General features: G+C 40.4%; 1 protein-coding gene across 1 annotated transcript in view; it reads right to left on the bottom strand.

Annotated features, from left to right (window-relative positions):
• Positions 1-12518, bottom strand: part of LAMB4 (laminin subunit beta 4) — a 107492-nt gene that overhangs the window by 69268 nt on the left and 25706 nt on the right. The window contains 4 exon segments of the mRNA XM_064290398.1: positions 1789-1939; positions 2730-2809; positions 6051-6160; positions 8076-8255. Of these exon segments, the coding sequence (XP_064146468.1) occupies positions 1789-1939; positions 2730-2809; positions 6051-6160; positions 8076-8255 (521 nt within the window).

The raw sequence follows: 12518 nt of genomic DNA, 5'->3' as shown, positions 1-12518 counted from the left end.
GCCACAATTAAAAGACCAGTGGAGGAGGAAAGTTATTCACATCATCCTTTAGATACTTAATATCGCTCCCACCTTGAATTTCCTTTTCTTAAATGTCGTCATAGATATTACTTTCCAGTGCTTTCAACAGTTTCACACACCCTTTAGGATCAATCTATATCCTCAATTTTTTTTTCTTTAAGTCATGGACAGAGTAGTAACGATTTATGTCAAAAATAACTTGACCCCCTAACAACTGAAATCAATATTCCTTCATACAGTCTATTTACAGCCCAGCTTGACCAGATCAGAGCTGTATTAGCGTTAGTGATATTATCCTATTTAATCACTTGTCACCACTCACCACACAGTGCATACTGAATAAATAATAAATAAAAACAAAACAAAACAAAAAACAAATGCCGTTGAGTTGATTCTGACTCATGGCGACGCCTTGTGTGTCAGAGTAGAACTGTGCTCCATGGGGTGTTCAACGGCTGATTTTTTGGAAGTATATTTCCAGGCCTTTTTTCTAAGGCACCTTTGGGTACTTGAACCTCCAACTTTTTGGTTAGCAGTTGAACTCAACTGTTTGCACCGCTCAGGGACTCTAATTTATTTTAGATAACTATGTTTGTTTCATGTTCTCTTATCTTAAAAAAAAGGAACTACTGTATTTCTAGTTATGGCCTAGACATAATTACCAATATTGCTTTTTTTTCAGTCACCATCATAAAGAAACAATTTTAAAAATCATGAAGAGGAATCTAGACATAGGACAGTTTCATTCTGATTCCATGCACTGCAGATAAAAGTGTAAACAGGGACCATGAAATCTTCCTGCTCTTGCCCTAATTCCAGTCACTAACAGAGCAAGTTCCAAGGGTCCGAAGGAACATGTTCACCCTCCCCACCAGCAGATAAGGAACAGGTAAGGCACTGGAAGCTGGAATGCGTTCCCTTGTCTTCTTTATCTACCCGAATCCTGTCTTCACAATCGGCTCCACGTTTTCTGTCTTTGAAGCCTTTTTTTTTTTTTCCTACCATTTTCTTTGCCATGTTCCTATTTATGGCTGGGGTCCTACTTGAGAACGTTATGAATCTAACAGGTATTTTCTCTAATTATGTCCTCTGTGTTTGTCTGCTCCCTGAACAAGATTCTTAGAAAAAGTTTTTAGGGGAAATCTCCTACAGAACTGTGACTTGTGGGAGTGCCAAGTGACGTTTGCAACCACACACTCTTGTGACACTCCCCAACTTCCCTGAGAGCTGCGAATCCGAGCTCAGCTTTAGGAGGCCAGGGAGCACATTCGACACTTTTTTTTTTATTATACTTTATTCAGTCATTCAACAGATATCTATAAAGTTTATGCTACGTGTCAGGGCCCGTGTTAGGCACTAGTGCAGTGGCGAACTTGAGTCACATGCTCCCTGCCCTCAGATGGCTTATTATCGTCGGGGAGACAGGCAGAGAAGCTAGGTAAACACATTTGATCTGACAGGCACTCTAAAGAGCAAAAGTAAAGTCTGTTTCTTTACAATTTAATCCAACCCACATTTATGTGCCAGGCCGCCGTGGACCAGGCTCTGTTCTGGAACCGGGTTACAAAGATAAACAAAACACAGGCTCTGCCTCAAGAATTTGTATAATCTACAGCTCCATGATATAATAAACTCTACTTTGATCTGCGTTTGGGGACAAAAGCATTCTTTTCTAAGTACCTTAACCATGATCTCAAGGGTGTGCTTTCTGTATTTACTGACACTCCGTCAAATGAAGTCTGTAGAGAAAGTAAATAAAATACGAACCGAAGGCGCGAGGCTCTGGAGTGGCGTGGCTTCCTCTGCCTCATAGAGATAGAAATTCAAAGGAGCAAAGAAGTAGCCGGGGGCTGGCTCTGTGCAGCTGCGGCCAGTGATATGGGGGCGACATTCGCACTGCCCGTCCCTGAGGGAGCACCTGAGGGAAAATAAATCTACTGTGAAAAAAGGCAGGAGGCAGAGGGGGAGAGTGTAAAATGAAGGGGGCGGGGGGTGCTGGGCTAAATGCCTCCTGAGATTGGATCAGTTCTTTGAATGATCAATCAATCGTCTGTAAAAGGTTGCTGAGGCCATGGGCACAGCATGTCTTGTCTTGAAAAGCAAATCCAGACCCTTGGAACCCAGGTAGCCACTTCTTTCCTCAGCAGCTCTCTGACTTTGCCCTGAAAACTAGAGAAAGGAGAAGGTAGGGCCTTTTCTTACAGGATGACAACAAGTTGGTGTCCGTGGTAGGTCAAGTCACACATTTTCAGGCATTTACACACTCCTTTTTTTTTTCAGTATCCCTGGGTGGTGCAAATGGATACCACGGTTGGCTGCTAACCGGAAGGCTGGAGGTTTGAGTCTACCCAGAGGCACCTTGGAAGAAAGGCCTGGCGATCTACTTGTGGAAAATCCTATGGAGCACAGTTCTACTCATGGGGTAGTCGTCAGTCAGAGTTGACTCCATGGCAACTATTTTTTCTACACACCTCAGCGTGAGATATCCAGGCTGTTGGATTGTTTACCTCACCCTTGGAAATTGCTGAAGTAAAATAAAACAGCTGGGTTGTAGTTACTGTCTCTAGGTCATCACTTATCAATGTCCTTTGTCACGGAATAAAATTCTTCACCTATGACTAAGAGCAAATCAGACTAAAATGTGCTTTTATGTGGAAACATGAGTGAGGAGCATTTCCACAACTTTTTCATTTATTTTACTGACTTACGTGTTCAAATAAGCACCTCCAATGTCACAGTCACAGGGAGAACATCCATGGGGACGATTTCCCAGTCCCCAGTATCCCACCTACGAAGAGAACATGCTCAGTTGATTCCATCTAGGAAGATGTTCGCAGTTCTGAAGTATAATATTAAAATGACCACAACAGAATTGACACATACCAAATAGCCAAACCACCTGAACAATCAGATGGTAGCTTTTCTTGTCTATGCACTTGGTAATAGTCTCTGTAGACAAATGCTTCCCATCCCCAGGGTGGCAAGTGAAGGGGACAGGAGAGCTGTTTGTGGGGAGACGCAACGGGAGCCACACGGTTCCTCTGACAGAACAAATGTATCCTCAAACTGAGTTGTTTAGGGTCATCTGAGGAGAAGTTCTTTTCCCAGTCGGTTTCCAACTGCTTTTACAACACTGACAGGCTCCCTCACCACCAGAATCTCTGGAGATTTTACTTACACAACACTGAAATGTTTTGGGATAAAAATATCAATTAAACTGATTTTGAGATGTTATATGAATATCCCAGGTTAGTAGAATTGTTAGTTTTTGAGCCAGTTATCTTGGCATAATGTGGCCTCAGCTTGAGAATCAGCTCTGTTGCTCAAGACATTTTTATCATTGCAACATCTTGACCTTTATACAATATAAACAGCTGGTAAAATATAAACAACTATTTTTTTTTAAATCTGATAATACTTAGTATAAAATGCTCAGAAAACGCTTTCCTCTTAAATCTCAAGTTAACCTGCTCAGATAAAATTTAGATTTTAATAGCCATGAAACTGTTATTTGGAGTGGGCGTATTAAATTATCCATGTTTTTTCACCCACAATTTTACTCAAAATGATTCATTTTAAACATTTAAATGTGATATAATCTGTTAGAAAATGTTGCTAAGAATTTTTGATCTTTTTTCAAAACCAAACTTCAGTTTAGGGGAAAAAAAGTGACATGAACTGCTTCACTCAGGATGTGGTTGTGAAAACACCCTCTAGGCCAGGGTGGGCTGCCATTTTGGTCACCTTGGGGCAGGTCCAGGGCACCAATGATAGATGTGGATGTGGCACACCTGGTGGACGCCCTGGACTCAGCCATGAGGAACAGTTTCCCATGGGGCTGCCCCAGCTCATTATTTTCCTCCTGCAAACATGATCAAGCCTATGCACTGCATGTGTGACAATTAACCGGCCAAGGAAAAAAGTCAGCCTGAATGAGTGAAATAAGTCAGTCACAAAGGGACAAATATACACATGATCCACTTTTATGCACTACCTAGAACATACAAGTGTATAGAGACCAACATTTATTAGTGGTTACCAGGTAGGTGGGAGAGGGGAAAGAGGGCTACCACATACACAAAAAAAGTCAGCCCGGAATCTGAGGTTTGCTAGAATGATCTGATTTAATGTCTGCTGATCCTGTTAACCCACTGTACATTCCTCTTTGTATCTCTTACTCATGGTCATAGCGCTTGCCATGGGTGACCTAACATTTTGAGAGCTAGCTCACTTTCTCTCTCTCTTTTATGCAAACCTTCTAGGTTATCTGCCTTATCTTACGCAGAGTCTCTTCTTCATATTTACATCCTTGCTTTCTTCCCCTACCTCCCCCGCTCCATCCTAATATGCTTTCAATAAAATGACTTAAAATATTTGTACAAAGTCCTAATAGACATATGTTTCTCATTTAGCAACTAAATTTCTTCAGACACATCAAGGTCACTGTTCTTTTATTAGGTTAAGTTTTTATTTTTTCTTTCTAAAATGTCATGATGGGCTACCAATGTTGGAGAACAAAGAAAAGAGTTGGGTTTGAACTCCCTAATTGTATGACACATTTCCTATGGAGTGAAGAATGTTTTATCTACTAATTTTTGAACATATATGCTCGTATATTTCCATGCTTATATGTTTATTTCCCACAGGAATCCACATTATATTTAAGCCTAAGGGCTTTTTTTTTTTTCTTTTTTCAAGACTTTGTCCAAAATATTGTTAAGCAGAGAAAGTAGGAATAAGATCCCATGATCTGGTGGACCAAAAAGAGACAGATAAATGCTCTTCTATTCTACTGCTTGGCACTTCAGGAAAACAATGGATAAATCTATGGACTTCTGTGCCTGGGTTGGGTCAGTCCAATACAGTGGTATGCTGGTAAATGTTTAACAACCAGCTCTCTGAGGTGGGGAGTAGGAGGGGCTGGTTTATACTGTTCAGTGATTTCCATGGTGTAAATACCCCTACCATAGCCCATTTCAAGCTACCAACACGATGTCACTGAATGAGGATGTGGGAAGAGATGGATAGTAGCTTGCCATTACACAGTATTTCTACCATATGGATACAATAGGCAAAAATAACATTGGAGCACAGATAATAACAAAATATTGTAAAACAATTTGGAAGTAATGTGTTTCAGCATTTAGTACCTTTTAAAAACATAATTTATTTAATTGTAAATTTCACAACTTAATTTCTAATAATGGTTACTTTTAACAACTGACTTGCAAAATAACTGAAAGTTTAATAACCAGCTCTAGCAAGCCAGTATGAGCTAGCTGTAGCATAGCACTGGGCCAAGTCAATTTAATTAAACTGATATCTCTCTCCTCCTTCTCCCCTTCCTCTTTCTCCTCCTCCTTCTTCTACTTCTCTCTCTCTCTATATATATATGTAATGATAACAGATAGGTATACCTTATCTGACTCAGGATTTTCATAGATTTTATTAATTTAAAAACCACCACTGAGAAAGGTAAGGCAGTTCATGATGTGGTCTAACAGTGTGGGGGACATGTTGTTGACACAAATAATGGCAATATAGCATATAAAGCAGAATATGGTACTTGTCAAAGTGCTATGGGAAGGGACAGGACAATGACATCCCATCCAAGGGTTTCAAAAAGCTTCATGGAGGAAGGGCGGTTGAGATGGCCCTTGAAGGATGGGCTCACTTTGACCGCAGGATCTGGGAGGTAAGATGTTAATGCCCTAATTTATGTACTTTCTCCTGATGAGAAGTGAAGTTCTTCAGAGTCTCCCAATCACACCACCCCAACCAATGTCATGACTGCTCACAGTCAAGTATAGGAAGCACGAACTTTGCTCACTTAAAAGCTGCCAATAAGCTTGACTCAAAGAGCACATCGCAAAGTACCAAAGTTTTCTAACGATCATTCTCATCAGGCTTCAAAGTGAAATAGAGCAATAGGAGAAGGAGAGTAATTAACAAGACCAAGTCTCTTCTGGGCAATGGCAGTAGAACTCGACATGCTGGATATAAAACGGAAATTGTAGGCAAATACATACAGTGTAATCTTCACAGTGTGGCCCGGTGGCAAATGACTGGCACAAGCATTGGCCTGTATCCACATCACAGGTCAAGAATGGTAGACTTCCAAGGGGGTTACAGTTGCAGGCTGAAAGCACAGCATACATGGTTATTCTCATTCTTATTTCTCCACTGTTTGAAATTGTCTTTAATAGCTCACATTGAGCAAAACATGTGGCCCAAAGAACACAGAGTAGCCTGCCTTGCCAAGTATATTGCCTGAATGGCTCTGCGATTAGTGTACTACATAAATCCTGCACAGGAAATCCAGTGCCAGACACCCCCAGAGTCCTCCTGTTCTTCTATTGGTTGGCATTTAGGAGGAGACAAACAAATGTAGGAAGTTGTGTAAGCTGGAGAGCCTGGCACAGTTAACCTGAGTGATGCTGGCCAGGTTGGATGACTCAGGGGCAGGGGTTATTGAGTGTCACAGTTGTTAATGATGGCTCCTTCTCTGGCAGATGCGGGTATCATTTCCCTCTCTCTTCTCTTTCTTACTGCCTTATTATTTCTTCCTTTCATTCTTCCCCTCTTTTTTTCTCCCTTACTTCTCCTTCACCCATAGACATTTCTGAATCCTGCTTATGTTATGAAGGCTAAGGGATGATGCTACCAGGATGCTCTCTGCTGATTCCCTTGACAGAAAAACCAATGTTCATGAACACAATCCAAACACCCATCAACTGATGAACAGATCAACACAATGTGGGCTATCCACACAATGTAATCATTCAGCCATAAAGAGGAATAAAGTACCGATACATTCTATAACATGGAGAGCACCTTGGAAACACGTTAAGTGAAATAAGCTATACACAGAAGACTATATATTACATGCTTCCCTTTATATGAAATATCCAGAATAGGCAAACCCGTACAGTCAGAAAGTAGATTAGTGGTTGCCTAAAACTGGGGGTGGAGTGGGGGTTGGGGGTGATAGCTAAATAGTATGGAGTTTCTTTTCAGGGTGATAAAAATATTCTAAAATTGATGTGGTGATAGTTGCCCAACTTTGTGAATGTACTAAAAACCATCGAATTGAACAATTTAAAGGGCGAATTGTATGGTATGTGAATCGTATCTTAATAAAGCTGCAACAAAGAAAACAAAAACAAAACTAGAAACAATAGTCAGCTTGTTCTCCGAGGACATCAGGTTAGTCACTAAACCAGAGGAAACTCCAGGAAGGTGTGAGACAAAGTGGCTCGACCATAATTCATCGTCATGAAATTTAATTTTGCAATCAAATTCAAAATGATGGAGCATTTTGTCATTGAAAGCTTCAGAATTCTGCTCTCTAAACATATCAATAGCCCAGAGTTCATTAACTGGGCAGAAATATGGAGCATGACTCTATGACAAATGGAAATGATTTACCCAGGGTTCCCTGAGGAATCTGAAAGTCTAGGGGGCCTCAGGCAGCTCTAAACTTCTGTGATCCTAAAGCCAAGAGTCTGTCCATTTTGCCTCGGAAAACTGCTGAGGTCCTTTCTATTTCCCACCCCTCCCTTGGCTCTTTAATTCTCTTTGTCAGTGAACATAATACTAGAAAGGGCGTGAGAAGAAAGGGGAAAAATGATTTAAAATAAAATGAAAGAAACCAGCTCTTGAAAATTGCCTAAAATACATCAATCTATGCAGAAAGGCATAATGTAACTTGATGAATTTGTATGTAACTCTCAGGAGAGCCCTGGTGGAGGCCATTTTTCTAAAGGTCTCACAACTTGGTATAACATTTCTTGGCATTTTCCCCTGTTTTTGTTTCAGTGGGGAAAATACGAATGCCCCCTGCTGGTCTTTTATGATAAATTCAGCGAACTATAGAGAAAAGTTCTCCTCCACTAACTCCTTATAGTTTGCAGAAGGTGTTGCATCATTTTTAAAAACTCAGAGGCTGGCAGGCCTCTTCTTATGTTTTTACATTACTGAATTTTAGGGCTGACAGAGACATCCCCACGCTTGGAAACGCATCTGTGTTGGCAGACCTGCACATGTTGACTTACACTGACAGCCGAGGGGATCGCTGGCACTCAGTCCATAGTGGTTGGGTTTACACCTGTTGCACTTGGTTCCTTCCACATTCTCCTTACACAGGCATTGGCCAGCCACAGACGCCAAGGCAGGATCAGAGTGGCTCACACAAATGCCACCAGATAAAGTCCCATCAGGGTCACATTCACAGGCTGAGGACACAGACATACACATTCATTGTCTTCAATCCAAAAAAATTCTTTTTTTTTTTGTCTTAGTTCTTGCAAATTGTGGGAAACTTGAAACATAAGGATAGCATTTTACCCACACTATAACTAGTTTGGAAACCCCAGTGGAGTAGTGGTTAAGAGCTACAGCTGCTAACCAAAAAAGTTGGTAGTTCAAATCCACCAGGCACTCCTTGGAAACCCTGTGGGGCAGTTCTACTCTGTCCTATAGTGTCGCTATGAGTTGGAATCAACTTGAAGGCAACGGGTTTTTTTTTTTTTGGTATAACTAGTTTATGTTGTTTAAACGATTAAGCTTATTTAAATAATAGGACTGATGAGAAAGGGCTGTTCAGAAATGACTCCTAGATTTCTCTGGCCATGGAAAATGTTGAATAATTCCATATATATATATTTTAAAGACTTTTAGAAGATTGTAAAGTAAGAGAAACAGAAGAAGACTGCTATTATAAAAACTGGATGTTAATAGCCATAGATTGAAAAAAGAAAAAGACTCTGAAGGCGAGAATAAGATCAAGAGACAGGTAAGAGTGGGATGCTGTGCTAAAATGTGGCACAAATGGTTAAGTGCTTGACTACTAGCCAAAAGGTTGTGGTTGAAATCCACACAGAGGTGCGCCTTGGAAGACAGGCCTGGTGAGCTGCTTCCGAAAAGTCACAGCCTTGAAAACTCTATGAACCAGTTCTACTCGGCATACATGGGGTCACTACGAGTTGGAATCAACTCGACAACAACTAACAACCGCCTACAACCCATTACCGTAGAGTAGAATAGAACTGCCCCATAGGGTTTCCAAGGCTGTAAATGTTTACAGAAGCAGACTGCCACATCATTGCCCTGTGGAGTGCCAGGTGAGTTCAAACCACTGACCTTTTGGTTAGCAACTGAGCCCTTAACCATTGTGTCACCGGGGCCCTTAAAACTAACAACATATGTGTGTGTGTGTGTAAGTGTATATATAAAACCAAAAACCAAACCCATTGCCTTCTAGTTGATTCTGACTCATAGCAACCCTACAGATCAGAGCAGAATTGCCCCATAGGGTTTCCAAGGAGGGCCTGGTGGATATATATGTATACACACACACACACACACACGTATATGTATACCCAGTTGCCATCAACTACATTCTGACTCATAGCAACCCTATAGGACAGGGTAGAACTGCCCCATAGAGTTTCCAGTGAGTGCCTGGTGGATTCGAGCTGCTGGCCTTTTGGTTAGCAGCCATAGCTCTTAACCACTATGCCACCAGGGTTTCATATATATATATATATGTGTGTGTGTACATATATATATACCCAAACCCATGGCTACTGAGTCAATTCCGACTCACGGCGACCCCATACGGTTTCCAAGTCAATAAATATTTATAGAAGCAGATTGCCCTATTTTCTCCCGAGGAACGGGGTGGTTTTGCACTGCTGACCTTTTTGTTAGCAGTTGAGAGCATTAACCACTGCCCCTCCAGGGCTCTCCTTCATATATATATATATATATATATATAGTGGTTAGTTGCTGTGAGTTCATTCTAACTAATGGCGACCCCATGTGTTAAAGAGTAGAACTGCTCCATATGGTTTTCTTGGCTGTAACCTTAACCGAAGCAAATCACCAGATCTTTTCTTCCGCAGTTCAAACCATCAATCTTTAGGTTAGCAGTCAAGCACAAGCTGTTGGGGTCATCCAGGGACTCTCTTTCTCTTTATATAAATATATATATGTATATTTGTTGTTGTGTGCCATTGAGTTGATTCCTACTCGTAGTGACCCTATATGACAGAGTAGAACTGCCCCATAGGGCTTCCTAGGCTGCAATCTTTACTGCAGCAGATTGCCAGGTCTTTTCTCCCGCAGAGCCACTGGGTGGGTTTGAACTGCCGGTTAGTAGCCAAGTGCCACCAAGGCTCTCTTTCTGTCTATATACACTGTAAAGGCATCAAAGGGCATGAGAAAGGGAGAGAGAGAGAGAGAAAACCCACAAAAAATGTCTAGCAAATCTTTGAAACAAGGTTAGAAAGTAAATCTGTCCTTTCCCATTGTTGTGGATTGAATTACGTTCCCCCAAATATGTGTTGTAAATCCTGACTTCTTTGCCTGTGGTCATAATTTTATTCGGGAATGGGTTGTTTTTGTTATGTTAATGAGGCAGGATTAGCGTAGGGCATATCTTGAGTCAATGTTTTTTGATATATAATAGATTAAACAAGTGAGCAGAGCAGAGATGGGAGAAGATAAAGGCCATACCACATGAAGATCACCAAAGAGCTAAGGATAAAGATTTCCCTCAGAGCCAACAGAGAGAAAGCCTTCCCCTAGAGCTGGTGCCCTGAATTCTAGCCTCCTAAACTGTAAGAGAATATCCACTTGTGGTATTTTGAAGAACAGCACTAGGTAACTAAAACACCCATCACAGAAAAATACATCAGAAGGATAAACACTATAATTCTTTTTGATCCTCCCTGGAAGGAACACCTACAAGAAACAAAGGGAGAAAACAATAAGAAATGTTCAAATCCTTGTTTTCTTTTTGAAAATCAGCTAGTGGTACAAAAGCTTGGATGAAGAGATTCTGGAACATTCACCGGTAGCAAAAGAGCGACAAAAATAGCAACCATTTTTTTAGTAGGAACTTGTACAACTCAAGGAAGGAATGTCAGATGGAAAAGGAAGCCGATAGCGTGAATAATTCCAGAGAGCAGAACAAAGACGAGAGGGTAGGAGTTATCGAAGGTAGAGTTTAATCTAGTGTAAGGAAAAACTTTCAAACAGTTAGGGTTGCACAATTAGATGAACACCAAGGTCTCTTGTAGCTTTGTAGTGCTGTGTTTCCAAAGGATTCCTCTTTTGAGGAATGCAATAAACATAGATGGATATCCTGATTTTAAGAAACACTCATGTCCGTATTTATACACGTCTTCTCTGGATTAATAAAACAAAACCCTTAAAAAAAAAGTTGTGTGTACATAACAACCATTTAGTTTAGTGAGCTTAATGGAAAAAACCCGGTCAAATCAATTGTTTGGTGTCACTGAAGCAAACAGTTGTCTAACAGAGTCTTTCGATTATTACTGGATAGTGACCAGTGATAAAATCTTATTATGTGTTATGGATTGAGTTATGTCCCCCCAAAATATGTGTTGTAAATCCTAACCTCTATGCTTGTGGTTCTAATCCCACTTGGGAATGGGTTTTCTTTGTCATGTTAATGACACTGGATTAGTATAGGGTGTATTTTGAGTTAATCTCTTTTTTAAGATATAAAAGAGATGGGGTAAGATAGATGCCAAGACACATGGAGATCTCCAAGGAGCCAGGAAGCAGAAGCTGAAAAGACAAAGATCTTCCCCCAGAGCTGACAGAGACAAAGCTTTCCCCTGGAGCCAGCTCTCTAAATTCGGACTTCTAGTCTCCCAAACTATGAGAAAATAAATTTCTGTTTGTTAAAGCCACCCACTTGTGGTATTTCTGTTCTGGCAGTACTAGATAACTAAGGCACTATGGAAAAAAGAGTATCAGGTTCTGTTTAGTTTGGAAAAACCACACTTTTCTTCTAATTCAAGCCAGTTGCTTCCTGAAAAGAAGGAACAAGCTGGATTCATTTTAGAAGTGGCCAAAAGTAAAAAGCTCAGCTTTATTTGGGAGACATTCCAAAAGGTTAGCATTGAGTTCCGGAGTATAATTTAGCTGTGCACAGAAGTATCACTTGGAAGAGGGATGTGGGTGAGTGGATTATAAACTTTAGTTTGAAATAAACCTCAGTCATAGCCTTTAAGATAGAAGTCCAATAAAATCTCTTAGTGTCACATGGTCTAATTCCAGAGAACTTTTATTATCAATGGCAGAGGTCACCAAATTTTTGTTTTTCTTTATCATATTTGACTGTGTTTTAATCATAGAAGATTTAAAATTAGTCAACTCTTATGTCTGGAATCTGATTATGTAAATATTTAGATTCAAATAAGGACAATGTCAAGAAACCTTATGTGAGAATGTTAATTGGTCTTCTTAATATACGTCATTTGTATACACATGTATGTTTAGGTAAACTGGAAGAGGACATGTGTTTAGGTAAACCAGTTGATGCTGGGGAGTCTAATTATGGTAGTTTGTTACAAGTTCCTCATTTTTCTTTCATGGAAAAATTCCTTGCTCACAAAGAATGACTTTCAAATTTCACGACTGGGGTACTGATTTTCTGTCCTTGGTTTCTTTCCTTCAAAAGC

The sequence above is a fragment of the Loxodonta africana genome, chromosome 8, assembly GCF_030014295.1.
Source record: "Loxodonta africana isolate mLoxAfr1 chromosome 8, mLoxAfr1.hap2, whole genome shotgun sequence".
Taxonomy (NCBI): Eukaryota; Metazoa; Chordata; class Mammalia; order Proboscidea; family Elephantidae; genus Loxodonta; species Loxodonta africana.
The sequence above is the reverse complement of the archived record's forward strand: the minus strand, read 5'-3'. Positions and strand labels throughout refer to the sequence as shown.